At 38.7% G+C, this 17630-nt stretch overlaps 2 protein-coding genes across 9 annotated transcripts in view; both read left to right on the forward strand.

Annotated features, from left to right (window-relative positions):
* The window catches only part of rxrgb (retinoid X receptor, gamma b), a 30788-nt gene extending 27651 nt beyond the window's left edge, over positions 1-3137 (forward strand). For all 7 annotated transcript variants that reach the window (XM_008406998.1, XM_008407001.2, XM_008407000.1 and 4 more), the window contains 5 exons: positions 872-1001; positions 1353-1485; positions 1877-1968; positions 2058-2163; positions 2631-3137. In XM_008406998.1, coding sequence (XP_008405220.1) covers positions 872-1001; positions 1353-1485; positions 1877-1968; positions 2058-2163; positions 2631-2778 — 609 coding nt within the window. In that variant the 3' untranslated portion in view covers positions 2779-3137. The remainder of the gene's footprint in view (positions 1-871; positions 1002-1352; positions 1486-1876; positions 1969-2057; positions 2164-2630) is intronic.
* Positions 3138-5522: 2385 nt separating this feature from the next.
* lmx1a (LIM homeobox transcription factor 1, alpha) lies at positions 5523-17630 on the forward strand. Of its 2 annotated transcripts, none has more exons than XM_017304361.1 (8): positions 5523-5775; positions 6155-6394; positions 12359-12579; positions 14427-14593; positions 14912-14989; positions 15326-15398; positions 15596-15778; positions 17127-17630. In XM_017304361.1, the coding sequence occupies exons 2-8, from the start codon at positions 6216-6218 to the stop codon at positions 17267-17269; spliced, it is 1044 nt and encodes a 347-aa protein (XP_017159850.1). In that variant the 5' UTR covers positions 5523-5775; positions 6155-6215; the 3' UTR covers positions 17270-17630. The 2 variants fall into 2 exon arrangements, with proteins under 2 accessions (XP_017159850.1, XP_008405219.1); XM_008406997.2 differs by having other exon boundaries at positions 14430-14593.

Raw genomic sequence — 17630 nt, forward strand, 5'->3', positions numbered from 1 at the left:
TGGATGGATGGATGGATGGATGGATGGATGGATGGATGGATGGATAGATGGATAGATGGATTGATTTACGGAATCTCAGTTAGCCTTCATAGCGGGGCTGAACATCATTACATCATTCACTATAGCTAATAGTCCAACATGCTAAACACCAACATGCAGAAGCTTTATCTGACTGTTCATCCCCCCACCTCCTCCTTCTCCCCGGGCCGCAACCAAGTTTCCAAGTCTTGACCGGTCCGCAGTAATAAAAAGGTTTGGGACCACTGCTTTGGAGGATATCACTTCCCACTTTGCACACTTAGAGAAAAATTACAGTCGTTACAAAATAACTCAAACTCTGTCACACTGAATAAAGAGACTCTGCAGAGCTAACTGCATACTGATGGCTGTTTTCCTGCTGGAAGGTGAATCTGGTTTGAAAAGTTTGGAATATGGGATCATAACCTAAACCTGTTTAAAACTTCTCCACAACTTTTTCCTTGACCCGTCTGCCCTGTGTACATTTTTTAAACTATTTGGCCTTTTCCTTCCATTTTCTAAATAGGTGCTGTTTGTTTTTAAGCATCACATAAACTGTTGCGGATCACAGATGAACCGTGACGAAATGTAAAAAAAACAAGATGTGGATACTTTTACAAGGCACTGTTTTATTAAGAATTATTGTGGAAAGTTTCTTTTCAACTTAAAGACTATTTCAAGAGTCTCAAGTCATGAAAGGAAGCTGCTGGTTTACAAAGTAGCTAAACATAGCTACGGCCGCACCTGCTCACTGACTATGGTAACTGTGACTTTGTGAGTCACACTGCAGGAGCTCGCAAGCTCAGGTATTAACTGCGTTGTGTGGGCTTCCTTCCTCCATGTTTCTCTCCAGACCAACGACCCCGTCACTAATATCTGCCAGGCAGCAGACAAGCAGCTCTTCACCTTGGTGGAGTGGGCCAAAAGGATCCCACACTTCTCTGAGCTCCCTCTGGACGACCAGGTCATCCTGCTTCGAGCAGGTACGCGCGCTCATTCAGGCTCAGCTGCACAGAAAAATAAGCACGTAAAACCAATAAAAACATTTTAAAAACACACACATACATTTTGTCTACTTCAGTCTGTTACATTTGCTCGACACATTTTTTCCACCTGGTTTTATAGAGCAGTGAAACCAAATATAACTGGAATATTTGCAAAGTCCCACTAGTGCAGTTTGCAGCATCAGCTACACTGACCCCTGCTGGTGGGAGAGCTTACACGTGCCATGAATAAAGGGAGATGCAGAAAAGAAATAAGACAAAAGCAACCAACCTTGCTAAAAATGTAATGCATAATATATTCAATATGTCTTTATTTATTTTTTTGTCCAGGCTGGAACGAGCTGCTCATTGCCTCTTTCTCGCATCGCTCAGTCACGGTTAAAGACGGCATCCTGTTGGCTACAGGTCTACACGTGCACAGAAGTAGCGCCCACAGTGCAGGAGTGGGATCCATCTTCGACAGGTAAGAAAACCCTTCAGAAAGTACTTCAGAAATAAGGATAAATTATTTTTGCTCTAAAAAGTCCAAAATGTTCTAAAATACTTCAGAAAATCATTTGAAATTTCAGTCTGGAAACATACTGCTCAAAAAAATAAAGGGAACACTTCAGTGTTCACTTAAATGTTAAAGTGTTCCCTTTATTTTTTTGAGCAGTGGTATATGGAAATTGAAAATCTGTCAAAGCCCCGTGGAGGCTTTTCTAGCTTGAAATGTTTATATCGAAGATGCAAACTCCAAAGAGTCTCAGGAATGGCCTAAGACTACTCAGTTCAAATTTACGTCGTGTGTTTTTATGGAATACTTGTTTCAAAAGACATTTTTATCCTGATAACATGAAAATCTTTGACTGCAGAGTCCTCACAGAGTTGGTATCCAAAATGAAAGACATGCAGATGGATAAGACAGAGCTGGGCTGCCTGCGAGCCATCGTCCTATTCAACCCAGGTTAGTCTGGGCCGCACTCGAATACAGGAGCATTTTGCACCTTTCAGTACTGCGCTGGACTTAAGCATATGTTGGATTGTGTGTTTTAGATGCTAAAGGTTTGTCAAACCCATCAGAGGTGGAGGCGCTAAGGGAAAAAGTCTACGCATCATTGGAGTCGTATACAAAACAGAAGTACCCCGACCAGCCTGGCAGGTGGGAAATGTAGCACTCACACCACAGTTGGAGGGTTGCAGTTATTGCACTGTGGATATTATACTCAGAGGACATTAAATGTTTCAGCGAATTAAATAGAAGCCATCAGGAGGATGACATGCCCACTTTCCCAGTTGATGGTTTTATCTTATATTATGAATGCATTTAACTGTAACATTGTTTTAACATTGTATTTACACTGTCTCTTCTACATTTTACTATATTTCAGCTACAAACTTCATGTCATTGTATTGGGGTTTAATGTCATTGATCACTGTAAAATAGTTTGTGGTAACAGCACATTTGAAACAATTTTAACAATATTTGTGCTTGAATGTAGCCTCCCTCGATGGGCACATCTCAAACAGCTTTTCGCCTGAAGAGCACGATTTTTTTTCCTCATTACTATTTTAGGTGATGTCTTAAGATAATTTTTTAAACTAGATTTTTTTTTTAATCATTTGCAGGTTCGCCAAACTGCTGCTGCGGCTGCCAGCTCTGCGCTCCATCGGCCTCAAGTGTTTGGAGCATCTGTTCTTCTTTAAACTAATCGGGGACACGCCCATTGACACTTTCCTGATGGAGATGCTGGAGGCTCCGCATCAGATCACATGACACCAGTCCTCCACTCCCCTTCCCCTGTAAATACCCCCACCTTGTGAGCGATGTGAAGATGGATTGAAAAGAAAAAGAGAGACTTGATCGAAACTGTTAAACTGTTTTCTACCAAGTAAAGCAATGTGATTAAAATAACAGTGATATTTTCCAGTTGTTTGGAGGAGTATCCTATATGCACACAAATTCTGATAGATTTGGTAACAGATTTTGTAAATAGATGATTTGTTGTATTTGTTTTAAAAGCATCCCAATGCAAATTACAGAGGAATAATTTTATTCTAAGAGAGAGAAAAAAAAACATTTCATAAAAGAACACGTTTAAAGCTTCTTACAGAATAAAGTTATTTAAAATGTGAGTGAAATGTGTTGTTTATTCTGTAGGGGTTTTTTTTTCTCAGATTATTGAATGAAAAGTGAAAAACTGAATCTGGCTACACCTTTACGTTTCCAGGTTTCGTCCACGAGAGGGCGCCAATAAAGTGCCTCAGTATTTGGGACGTGTGTGTGTGTGTGTGTGTGTGTGTGTGTGTGTGTGTGTGTGTGTGTGTGTGTGTGTGTGTGTGTGTGTGTGTGTGTGTGTGTGTGCAGACTCGTGGATCTTTTTCTAGCTTCGTGGTTCAGCTGCAGGACATCCAAGGACAGTTAAAGACAATTTTTTTTTTTTTTTTTTGGTGGGGATTGTGCTTTTCAGTAATTTTGAATGGTAAAATTAAATAGACTGAAATAAGCAATACCCACTTTTTCTTCCATAAAATATTAGAAGATTATGATGCTTATTATTAAGAGTTTCAAAACGTGCAATACGTTCAATCGCCTCCAATGGCCTATTGGAACATTTTCTCAGCTGATTGAGTCCAGTCGCATCAAAACAATCAATTAAAACTCTTCTGGTTTGTAATAAAGCATAAACCTCAGATTTCACACCTACACCCCTACAGATGTAGACAGCTTTATTGCCACCACAAGTGGAACTGAGTAAATATAATTAATCTCACACTGAAAATTTTTAACTATCCAAGCTTTATTGAGTAGAAATAATTTGTAAAGGGCATAGACAAATGTTTGTGACCCATACAATGTATTTTGAAGAACACGTGTATGCTTTAAAATAAGCTTTAAAATGCATGTAACTGAGACACTTTCTTTATATTTTACATCACAGTTTTTAAGAACCCTTATTTTTTATTAGTATTATTACATTTTCCCTGGGGTATAAATACTGTATGACATGACAAAACAATCTATTTCACTGAGGATGGATGGGAAAAAAATTATTCTCACCGTCAAGAACTGATGAGAATTGTGAGCAAGGCACAAATATGTCCAGTATTTAAAGTTAAAGAACTGCAGCATGCAGTTCTCTTCAATCTCCAGTAGACTATCCAAATGACAAATTCATTTTTGAAAATTATATCAGAAAAAATGCATTTTCTCTTCTACTGTCACAAAAGTAAACATAGAGTTTGCTGATTTCTTTTTTTCTTTTTTTTTTTTTTTTAGCAAGTGGTCCTTTATTTTTGAACCATTTGTTTTGGTCAGCCGACCAATGCTGAGGGTCTCTTTCTCTTTTATCATAAACTCTTTTAAGTAACATGAAGGTCTTGAAATAAATTCTGGTGGACAGAAGACCGAGAACTGATCATTAATGGACCTTTCAGCAGGTTAATAAGTCCTCCAAAGATGTCCAAGTCAACACAGACTGACACAGAAAGATGTCGTAACTTGAAGAAATGTCTTCATTCATCCAAAAACATGACCCTAAATTTTAAAACTAGGTTGTTTTTATAATAACTTCACCAAACTTTTACATGTTGGTTTAACATAAACAAGAATTAATGGAACGAGTGCCTGCACTCTTGAGGGATTGTTAGAAATTATTATTTTTGGGGGAGATTTAAAGAGAACTTTTTACTCTTAAGTTTTCTTGGAAATAGAGAAAATATAGATGCACAAAACCATTTACTACCCAGTTCAGATGTGGCTGGAGTCCTGGATAGACTAAGACAAAGAAGCTGATATGTGGTTTTAACATTGTCACTAATCATTGACTGTCCTTAGGTGCACTGCAACTTGTGGATGTGTCATCTTCAGAGACAGAGAGACCTAAACAAAATCAAGTAATATTTTGTTAAGGAGCTATTTGTGTTTTTGCACCTTTAACATCTTGCATTTCATTTATTGTCATTGTCAACACTGGTTTCCCCCTTAAGTTTAATATCATCGCTCATGACTGCAGCTTATGAAAGCACAACTAAACATGAAGTTAATACTTTTTTTTTATTGACAAAATCAAATGACAAAATGTTGCATTACATAAAATAAGGATAACAGGGTAATAAACAAACTAATTAATCAAAATTTGATATAACGTTTATTATAATTCATACATGTTGATATCTATCTATCTATCTATCTATCTATCTATCTATCTATCTATCTATCTATCTATCTATCTATCTATCTATCTATCTATCTATCTATCTATCTATNTATCTATCTATCTATCTATCTATCTATCTATCTATCTATCTATCTATCTATCTATCTATCTATCTATCTATCTATCTATCTATCTATCTATCTATCCAATGAGCAACAAAAAAAATGAGAGTGCTGCTGCCTCAGAGGAATTCAGAGTGGAGAAAGTAGTGAACTGCAGGGGGAGAGAAAGCGACCGAAGGAGGAGGGGGAGACTTGGAAAGAGGTAACCTGCACCTGCACATGGAGGAAGTATGCACAGCTCTCTGTTTCTTTCCTGTTCTCCGATAATAGGATAATTGATAGAGCAGCGCAGGCTTTTTACTGGATGGGAGTGGACGCTTGTAGAGGACTCTGAGTGGAAACCCCCGAGGAGAAACTTTTGATGTGCGGCTCTGCGCTCAGCAGCAAGCCGCAGCAGCGGGATCCTGAGCGCCGGAGATGCTCTGTACAAGACGTGGGACTTTGTGAACCAAAGTGTTTTTTTTTCCTTTAAGAGAAAGTCGCATATCACAGGTAATGTGTGTCATTATAATACTGTTTTAAATTCTACCTCAGAGCATTAGTGGCAAAAGTTTATTGAAAGTGCTTTATGTCTGTTAAATTTCTTAAAAAGTAAAAAAAAGGAATAAAATAAAATAAAGTTTCTACCATATCATATCATAGGTTTGGAGAACGGCTATGTGAACATTTCTTTATTTTATCGTAATATTTCAAAAATATTGCTTCTCAAGGCCTTTGTGGTAAGTATTGAAATTAGCAGACAAGAACGAAATAAAATAAACGCAATTCTGACGTTACGGAAATGTTATTGCATTCAAACATGTTATCCAAGTGATAATTGGTGCATCGATTTGAATTTTTTTTTCTTTTTTTTCTTATTTTTTTTTCCCAGATACGCTGATTTTGTTGAAAGCCCGCTCATCAAAGGAGCTCCCCCTCTGAACCCTGCAGGCATGGATCAGAAGGCAGTGTGCGCTGGATGCCACCGGCCGATCAGAGACAGGTTTCTCCTCAGAGTCAGTGATGGCCTCTGGCATGAGCGGTGCGTGCGGTGCGCGGCGTGCGGGGACCCGCTCAGGAATTCCTGCTTTCTGCGGGACCGGAAACTTTTCTGCAGGCGGGACTATGCTCAGTGAGTGCAGACACTTTTTGATATTTTCTTAGTTAAACTCTTTGAATGTAGAATAAAAAAAAAAAACAAAACAAACAAAAACAAAACAAAGTCACAATTTACAACTTCACCAGATATCCATGCTATAACCAAAACGTCATTCTGACGTTATCTTCAGTCGTCTAGTGTTTTTCACTGAGCGGCAAACTCTTAGCATTCTGGTTCAAAGCAGATAAATAACCTACTATAACTCATTATACAGGAATAATTACTTTTACTCGGTTAATTTCATTTCCCACATTAGCATTATAAATGATATTGGGCGTCGATAAAATGCATCAGAGTTTTCACGATGCAGGAAACAGTCTCAAAGGTATTCTCAACTCCCTGGACTTCCTCCTGTTTTTTGCTTAAAAAAATATTTTGATTGGAATTTTATTTCATAAATTATCACAAAAGTCGTCTGGGTATTTCTGTCGTTCTTTGCAAACCAGCTCACCTTCTTCCGCCATTTTGAATTTCTTTAAGCATTAGTCTCTAAGCCTTTTCGTTGATTTAAGTCCAAACTTAGACCTTAGAATTGAGCCGTTCTATTATACTTTTACTGAAACGAGCCCATAGCTCTGACCTTATGTTTAACTTTGCTGTTCTGGTTTGTCAAACTCCACCTCAAGTTTTGCGCTGTTTTTGTCCCTCCATCTTCACTTCTGAGATATTTCTCAGATGTTTTTTCTGTTGATGAAGAAAAAACATCCCAAGGACATGATACTGCCACCACCACTGATCACTGTAGGGATGTAGAATGCTGGTTAAAAAAAAAAGTCCAGTCTTGATCTGATTTAACCACAGCACCATGTTTTACACTTTTACTCTGTTCCCTGCATAGCAACCTCAAAGGGTATGAATACTTGCCAGGAAACCGTGTATAATATTTTATGCCAAAATAGGATACCTACGAGTTAGTTACAGCAAGTTTGCAAGTGCAATGTTTTCCTTTGGTGCCCATTTAAGTACTCCTATCCCAATATTAGTCCGACTTTCACAAAAGAATCCTTGTCCACATCTTGACCTTGGCGAAGAATGCATGTGTTGGTGGGCGTTTGCTTGTGTAACAGTAAGAAACAGAGGCTAAAGACTCAATGAAATAGTTTCCATTTTTGCAGTGTAGTCAAATCTCCGTGGTTGAGTTTGCAAGGGTTTTAACTTTGCATCATGACTTTAAAGAAAATTGGCCTTGGCGAGCTGAGAGAACAAGGTGACTGCAGAGTGGGTGGATGGGTGGGCGGAGAAGGGATGTAAGGAAACTATTGTTTATTGTACATCATGATCACAGACAACACATGCACAATAACACCATTGCACCTTCACGCACAACCAGGGGTATAGCTCAGCTGACACATTGTCAAAATGTGTTAAGATGTTGGGGGCCATTGGCGTGGCAACTGCAAGCTGGGGACAGCATATGGTCCCCTCCCCACCTCTCACACCTCCCTAGAAAAAATGACCGTACTCTCTCCCATTTACGCGTCGTCTTCCTTCAAGCTGCTCTCATCCAAACGAGAGGAAATACACCCACCCAAAAAGGTATTAGCCCATATTATTTTTTCTCCAGTTTAGCAAAGGTTGTTACAACAAAAGTAGTCCAGACGAATATAAAAAAGAATGAGCAATTTTATGCAGGTTCAACACTATTATTCTACTATTGTTCTGGTCAAAATTCCAAACAGTGCCATGTGATGAGCGGCTATAACAGTTCAGAACCAAAGAGCAGTGCAAAGAGGTAATTAGTAGAGCAGAGCCATATGTCAGAAGGTCTGGTGCATCCCTTGCAGAGAGACGGTGAGGATGGTGTGAACTTATTTTGGGGGACAGTGCGCTCCAGGAGCCCTGGCGATATGCGCAGCGGCATCTGGAAATCTCTTCCTGCAGCAGCCCCTGTGTTGAGCAATGGGACGAGGTCCAGTCGACCGTGAGATATCTGAGCTGATCAATTAGCAGGAGGCCTGGTGCCAAGGCTCCACCTCTGAAACCCCCCTTTCCCCCGCCGACCCTCACCACACCCTCAGCCTCCTGTCTGGGTGACACACATGGGCACGGCTTTTGTCCTCGTTGAGTGTTTTAAAAATGTGTGCCAGAATCAGCTCAACAAACAAACGGTGCCACTTTTTTAGTGTGATTTTTTCATACTGAGACAACATTTGTCTCTAAGCACATGCTGGATCTTCTGTCCGGATCCGGCATGTTTTCCTCTGTGCTTGTGAGAGCAGCCAGAGTGTGTTTATTTTTTGTGTATTTATTACTGTCTTTTACCATTTTTTTTAAATTTAGGGATAGCATTTGGATATTAGAGTTTGTATTCTTTTGACAGAAAAAAAAATCATAAACCAGTAAAAAGTAGAGCAAATGTGTTAGAAGATTTACTTTATAAAGTACCAATTTAAACCAGTTTTACTTTTTTATTCATAATTGAGTTGTAAATATTAAAATACTGTAAAAACTATACAAATTTTTCAAGCAGTTAAAGAGTAAACTAAATTAAATGTAAACATTTATTGCTAAGAAAACTGAAACAGTATTGCTTTTGGAAAAAAATACTAATGAACTGGATCATATGAACTGTAATGCTAAATATAATTTTAAATAAATGCATAAACACATGGTGTCTTTAGTTAACATGTGTTTTTCTTTTCCATTACTAACTTGAAAGTTGGGATTTACTCTAAATTGCAAAAATTATCTAGAAGTTTATGGTTTGAAAATTTCCTAATACAATATTTTTCGATTTGTGACTTACTTATTTTAATCTTGAACATTTTCATTTGGTTTTGTTCTGGTTTCGAGAAACCATAATATTATAACTGATGGATCCAGGCTGAAACAGAGTGGGGACATCAACACATTTTTGAAGGTTTTTAACATGTAGTACCTGCTGGAGAAAATTAGTGTGAACAATATAATTTTACACACATGAAAAAAATAAAATACATCAATGAGTGTGCGTATAGCAAGAATATAGCCTTAACATTGCATTTATCTGGACTTGCACATGCCGCATCCAACCAGTAATATGTTGCTCATGATGATCACTGGTTAAATCCAGATGGTGTGAAGAACATGTGAACTTTTGATCGCTTTTCTTTCAATGGTTACATTTAAGAACCAGAGGATTAACTTAATTAAATTAGTCCTACATTTGTTTTCCTGACCAGTGTCAATGATATGGTACACTGCATGCAACAAGCTGTCGTATTATTTATTAAAACATAATTCCTGTCAGACAACAGGAGGTTTAGTTTGGTTGGACTGTCAGTATATAGATTACCTAAATGGCTCAGTGGGCATGTGGAGTGGACAGCAGATTGGTCTGCAGATCTGCGACGTGACGGGCGGTACACTTGACCTGAAGATGCATATCTGATATGTGTCCTATGTTGCTGTGTGTGTTCAGCAGAGGATCCAGGTTAACCTGATCCAGAAACAGGATCTGTGCATGTCCAGCAGACCTGCAGTCTATTTGCCCCACTGCCAAAGGTCAGCTCTGAGGTCATGGCAAGAACAGTGAGTGAGTGTAGAGTTTAGTTGTTTTTTTGTTTTGTTTTGTTTGTCTTACACAGTATGTTCACCTTAAATGTGCCCCATATTGGTGTGGAGGAGAATAATATTCTGCTGACTTATTTCTCTATAACCACCATGTCACTAATTGGTCTTAATCCAGCGTGACTGAGTGTTCCCGCTCTCCCGGCCGAGTCGCTGGGCCAATCAAGTCAGCGGAAACTCTGAAATATTAAACATCTTGAGCTGCTGCCTAAGTATTTGAGGTACTCTTGCCTTTGCATTACTGACTCTTAAAAGAACCAGGGCTAATAGGGCGAGCTGGACTGGGCCTGTAATGGAACGGCGATTCTCGAAACAAGAAATGATCTCCAAAACATTAATGCCCGCAGTTTGCTCTCTGCTGACATCTATCATTAGCGTCACGGGGAGAGATCGGCTCAGTGTATCCCAGAGACTCGCAAACACTCCGGGTATTTCCTCAGCCACACGTCCTTTGATATATTTGGGTGATTCACCTCGTATCACCACAGGAATGCACATACCACAGATGGTATGTTGGCCATATTAAAGCCCACACCGTCAACGCTGAGGGACGTACGGCTCTGACGGGTCAAGTAGGGCGACTGGTGAGTTTCTGGGGCTGGGATTCACCGTTTCCAGAGTGACATTAAGAGGTCTCAGCAATGTTTGCCTTTAGGATATAGGCGCTCTAGACCACTCGACAGGGGTCCTTTATCATGAGTGTTTGTTTTGTCTTTATTTTTGGTCTGAGTTGGTTTGTGAATATTAAGGAACATGTAAATCATAAATGTGTTCAATGTTACATAAAAACATGTTTCTCAGGATATTTAAAGAAAATTAAGAAAACCTAAGAAAATATAAGAAAATAAACTTTGCCAAAATTATCCATAAAACGTAATGGCTTTTTATGCGCTTGTGTTTAGTTTAATGTATTTGTACCTGCTACAAATTTTCAAATTTTCAAATTTACATTTTTTTTCTTTTTTACAAACACTGACATTACCATTTTCTTAAACAATTTATGGAAGTCTAGATGATGATTTAATGACTTTATGTATTCTCAACCTAAGGATTAACAATAATGTCAAGTGTATTTTAGAGCAACATCTCAGACACAGCAGGTCCTTGTGGCATCATGAAAAAAATCAAAAGAAATTAGCCAACCCTTGAGTACAATTCCCAGATGCCTGAAATCACTGCTTTCATTTGTTCAATCAGAAACAAAAAAAATTAAATAAGATAAAATACAGGACTCTCCAGCCACACCATTCAGGAAAGAAATGCCTCTGTGTCCAAGAGACGAACATGTTTGTAGCAGCATTGTGCTGTGGATTGTTTTTCTCCAGGATGATCTAAAGCGCATCGCAAAATAGATTACACCATGAGGAAAGAACAGTATTGAAGCAACATGTCAAAATATCAAGCAGGAAGTTACAACCTGGTTCCAACTTGAACGATGACCCTAAGCATGCTACCAAAACACACAAAATTATAAAACATACAAGATTATTGTCGTTTAGTAGCTGTAGCAAATCTTGGGACATTAATCATTATAATGTTATTTGCCATGCATTTTGCTTTATCTTAGGAAAATTACAACTAAAGAAACCAAAAGCGCTTTGACCCTGTTTGCATTCTTTATTTTATGTATGAAAAAAGGTATAACACCCAGTTCTCTCTCCTTGTTGGGCAAGTGCCGTGTTTTAGATGAAAACAAAAAAAAGGGGGTAAAGCTGTCACTTTCTCATGCCTCCTCACTGCCTGGTCTGGTGACCCAGTCAGGTCTGGAAACAAACGCCCAGCTCCAGGATGATGACGCATCATCCTGCGTGACAGACCCAAAATGTGGCCGTGCCAACTGGAGGACAATGGTCCCGCTGCTCGGGGGCCGGCTCTGCCTTTGTCCGACTCTGGTTAAGCAGACTTAAAGATAATTCCACGGATAATTCTTGGGACCAGCGGCTCAGTCTCTCCCACCAGGAGACCTGATTCCCCCCCTCAGCCTGGAGCCATGGCCTGCCGAGAGCCTTTTCTCTCCAGTCCCCAGGAGCACGGCCTCGGACACAGCAGTCGGAGCCACGGCAACAGTCTCTCAGGGCTGAGCCCACCAGTTCTGGTTGCCAGGCGCTAAGATACACACCCGACACACTGAGGGTATGTGTCTAAACGGTTTTGGGGTAGAAGGGGAAGGAGGAGGAAAGGGGAGAAGTCAGGCGCTGGTTGCGGTTTTGAGTGACAGCGAGACTCAGCAACATTCTCCAGGTCAAGAAAATGTATTTTCTTCTCATGAAGTCCCATTTTACAGAGGCGTACAAAGTCTTTATAAGAACCTAAAGCAAACAAACACATTATTCTAACAGCTGCTGAGTGTCCGAATACTTATGCCTACTTACACCTATTTGTCTTCAGTCTGTTTGCAGTGCGTTGTGGGGGCTGTGCGGAGGCCATCTCCCCTGCAGAGCTTGTGATGCGAGCAGGAGCCGCCGCCTTCCACCTGCGCTGCTTCACCTGCAAAGTTTGTTCCTGCCGCCTGCAGACTGGAGACCGCTGTGTCCTCAGGGAGGGACAGCTTCTGTGTGCCAGAGAGGACTACCATCAGTGTCTAGCGAGTCCAGCGTCCTCAGATACCGGTATACAATCTGACTTCTTTGATGCTGCTTCTCTTCCATTGACTTTTTAATGATATACGTGCTCTTTATTCTAGCTTTGGGGGTTGTTTGCTCAAAATTGTGTAGCTCACTAAAGCAGGCAGTAGCTGACATAGCAGCCCTTTTGAAAAGCAGACTATGAGATAATTTATTTACGTCTACATGTGTAAGTATTAGAAATGTTTTATGTATGAATTTGTATATGCATAAATAAGTCAATTATTTATATTTAGGAGCTGCTTGCTTTAATTAATTATGCATTAACATTTTAAGACGAGAAATAAATCATTTAATAATTAAAATGCCGTTTGACCAATAGTATTGCTTCCTTTACAATAATGAATACAGTTGTTTTTTTTTTAATTAATAGCAGACGTAAGTATTTCTGTTGATTATTGAGTAGTATAAAAATTTTATTGAGAAGTATAAAAATTATTTACATTTTCATATAATGTAAATAAAAACAGAAACATATTGTTTTGTTTAAAACTGATGCTGCTTTCCCACTGTCTTTAGAGCGATACCTGACTCATTTCCTATCAAAAACCTCTCAAAAAAATGCACTGAAAAAACTGATGCATATATTATGCCTTATGCATTGTTATATATGATGTCTGATTATTTTTTTTTTTCTGGTGCAGATGATGTGATTTCAAAATAATCATACTAAGTTTTCATGCAAAGTACATTAAATAAAAATGTGCAACTACTATTAAATCAGGAAATTCATATCTAATCCTATGTGAATCAGACCTTGTTCAGACATGACTAATTAGTTCATGTAAACTAAAATCCAAAATCGTAAAAGTCAGTTTTGCACAACAGTTTCTTTGCTGACAAACAATTGGTTTTTGCTATTATGACCTGTTTTGAGCTCACTTAAAACAGGTCTGACACCCAAAGTTAAAGAGAAGCAGCCTACAGCATGATGCTGTCGCGATGAGCTTTGTTTGTTCAGAGTGGTGACCAGCTTCAGTTTTCCACACATAACATGTGTTATGAATGCTCCACCGCTTGTTGTTCTGTCAGTGTAGATTTTCCCACCTGAGCTGCAGATCTCCACAACTCCACCACGTCTCTTGGCTGCTTCTCTGTTTAACCGTTTCCTCTCTCTCTCTCTGAATTTGTTCTTCAAATGATGGATTGAACAGCGCTCTGTAAGATGTCCAAACCTTAATGTATCGTTGTATAACCTCCCTACGTTTTACACGGCTTCAAAACATTTTTTTGACTTCCCTATGTTTGTCTTTTACTTTTTATTTCCTAATTGGAACAAGCAGTTGTTTTTACACACACACACAGGCAGACGCACACAAAACTGGTCTCCGTTTATCAATTGGGTGACTTCTGAAAGCAATTGGTTGCGCTGGATTTTATCTATAAGCATCAGAGTTTTCATTTGTAAAACTGAAAATAATTCATCCTTTCTATTCCACCTAACAGTTAAGCATCAGTTTGGATGGCTTAAGCAGGACATTAGAGTTGTCATGATTTTGACAAAAATGTGGTAAAACTGTAGTGGAATGCTACTTTTGTATGGTACAGTTGACAGTGCCATGAGTATTTATTTATTTATTTATTTATTTATTTATTTATTTATTTATTTATTTAAATCAAGTAAATTCTGTGAAATTCTGAATGAAAAATAAAAGTAGTGATGCAATCAGCTGATTTGAACAGATCATCAGGACTAAATGCTGTTACAGCCTAAAATGTTTGTCCAGGTGCATTATTTCTGCCCTACATATTAAATTACATAACTAGGTTTTGCTTGGTAAAATGTTTCCCAGGTCTGATCTCTGCATGTCTTCCCTATCACGTTGGCCCAGCAGGTAAAAGTGACGATGAAGAAGAGGAGGAATTGATTACACAGAGGCGAGGTGGTGCAAATAATTCAGAAACCAAACGTCCCAAAAGACCTCGCACTATTCTGACCACCCAACAAAGACGTACCTTCAAGGCTTCCTTTGAGGTCTCATCAAAACCTTGCCGAAAGGTAACGCGCTTGTTCTTTGATTTTATACAGAGTAGGGGCAAGTGACTTCATCACAGCTCAGCTTATATCCTGCAGATGACACAGTGTTTTTTTTGTTTGTTTGTTTTTGTTTCATATTAGGAAGTTGAAGGAAGTTGTAAAGATACAAAGCAGATTTACCTAATAAAAATCTAAGCTGTAGCGTCATTATGATTTGACCCTTGTAAGAGCAAACAAACTTTTTAACCTTCAAATGCACAATTATCTTTCCTCTTGTTTTGTACTTTTCTAACCTTGCTTTATATCTTTTTCTGCTTCCCACCTGAATCTTAATCCAAGGTAAGGGAGACCTTGGCAGCAGAAACGGGCCTAAGTGTCCGGGTTGTGCAGGTTTGGTTCCAGAACCAGAGAGCTAAAGTAAGCACACACACACACACGCACACACACATATGCACACGCATACACAATCTCACATGCACGTTTAATAAAAGCAGTCTTTCTGCACTGACTTTGTGAGCCAGAGTGGAAATCAGCCGAGTTATCTCCTTATACAGGAAGCTGATGACATCTTGCAGGGAGATCACTGGAGATTAGAGCTAATATTTCCTCACAAAGTGGACTCATGTGTGGTTTCTCTCACTCAATGACAGATGTTCTTGACTTCACTGTTAATATTTTTTGCGACTGAGTCACGTGACAGAGCAAAAAATGTGTTTTTTTTGCTATTTCATTTAATGGATGTTTGTTGTTTAGATGAAGAAATTGGCCAGAAGACAACAGCAGCAGGAGCAGCAACACACTCAGGAGCAGTGTGAACTCTCAACAGGTGAGTTCAGACGAAATACCGTACAACTTATCACTTGTGACTTTAATTACTCACAATTTAGATTAATAATCTGAGTAAAATCAACTGAATCATAGATTACAAAAAGAGCACTTGCAACAAATTCCCATCAATGTTAAAGAAGAAGCTTATCAATCAGCTTTATGAAACAATTTCACAAAGTTTTCTGTGCTCTACAGTGCCCTCATGTGGCAGTTTAGGTTCAGAGACAAAGTGCATGGGGCCATCTTTCGCACATGTTCAGCAGCAGCAGCAGCAGCAGATGGGGCTCACCACCCTGGAGCAGCAGGACTGGGACACGGACCCCTTCAGACAGGGCCTGACTCCACCCCAGATGCCAGGGGATCACATGCACCCTTACGGTAAAAGAACTCTGCAAATTAAACCCTGTTTTATGTCATGAAAAAGCATTTTGTAATTTGACAAAGAAAGAAAAGTGAGAGTGCATTTAAATCACTTGGTAAATGTTCAAATTTAAGCTTGTTGAAATTTCACACATCAGTGCTAAACCTTGAATTTGGAATCAAGTCACCTTTTGATTTTTTGTTTTTATTTATTTATTTTTTACCCTTATATTTTCTTTCTTTTTTCATATCAGAATGTGTGTTGCCTCCCTGTTTAACAAAAAAAACAAAAAACAAAAAAAAAACAGGTTTATTTTTGCAGCATGGCTGTTTTCCAAAAAGTTAGAGGGTTGTTGCTGAGCCAGCACAATGCATAAGCAACATAAGCCACTGCTTACGGCTCCCACATCAGCAGGGATACCCCAAGAGCAGACAAGTTCTCACATAGACAGGGTGCTGTCTATGTGAGAACTTGTATATATTATAGTTACATTTGTGAAAACTGAGTGTATTCTTTTCAAAATGTAAAAAAAAAAAAAAAAATCTTTTTAAAAACTTTAATTCACTTTAGACACAAAAGAACTGACTCTGTGGAATTGGAATCATGTGTTAGTAGTTTGATAAATATGGTACAGTTTATTATCACTGGTTTATTGTTTTCATTCTGGTTGTGTCTGAGCAGGAGTCACATTTTATCCAACAGAATAGTCAGTGAATGAAAATTTCCTCTGTATGTATATAGTAAGTCAATTTCATCTGGTCACTCCAGACTGTTGACTCTGCGGTAAAATATTGTACTTCAGACATTCAGATGAAAGAATTAACTCAGATAAATAATTGTATCTTCAAAGACAAAGGACCTTCAACTTTCTTGCAAAAAAATAAAAAATACAAAAAGTCCTTTAATCATCCCAGACTAATGCCACATCAAATGGAAAAGTGAAGATTTACTGGAAACTGATGTAATTTACTTTAGATTTTACTATCCTAAGCTGTGTTTTAGACTACATTAACTTCAAATTAACTAGTAAAGTGTTTTTAATAAAAATAAAAAAGGCAATAAAAATATTATTACTTTCTCTCTTTAACATGGAGCCATCTTAGAATATTTATATTCTGTTACATTCTATTTAATCTGAAACATTAACTAGAAAGTTGCGACTAATCATGAATGAGCAACATGAGATTGTTAATTTTAGAAGAATTTCAACATGTATCGATGTGAACATGTCTTTTTAAATCGTCATGGGTAAGACGTTTGCTTTGCATAACAAGCCTGGCAAAGTCATTTGTGCGACAGTCGGCTCTTGTAAGTGAAAGGTCAAATCTACATGCACTAACCTAATGATAATTTGTGTTTTTGCAGGTTTTCAAGGCTTGTATGGGGAAATAGACAGGGAGTCTCTGTGCCATGTTGCTGACAATGACTGCCTCTCTCTGGCTGGATCGTCCCCACTCACTCCCATCGACTGCCTCTACTCCATGCAGGACTCCTACTTCACCTCCTGAGGGTGGAGTTCAGGCTCAGGGAGAAGCTGCAATCCACTCTGGAAACACACTTTTATCTCCCCAGGCTAGTTAGGTCAACACATGTAAAATTTCAGAAGGGGAGATGTGTACACTGTGATGCCATGTAATTTAACATATTCGATTCTTGGTAAACATTGTCACATCGCTTCCGTTAATGCTTTCCATTTCTCATTTGCAGCGCAATGTCTAGAAAGCATATAAACCCTCCACGCATTGTGCCGCTCCCCTCACTTTTTATGGTTAGTCAGAAGCCCCTTCCGTTCGTGTACATAAATAACCTCGGAGTGTATTTGTATTTATTCTCACAATGTGTGCGTGTACACTGTTCATTCAAAATAAT

Source organism: Poecilia reticulata, linkage group LG4 (assembly GCF_000633615.1).
Source record: "Poecilia reticulata strain Guanapo linkage group LG4, Guppy_female_1.0+MT, whole genome shotgun sequence".
NCBI classification, from domain to species: domain Eukaryota; kingdom Metazoa; phylum Chordata; class Actinopteri; order Cyprinodontiformes; family Poeciliidae; genus Poecilia; species Poecilia reticulata.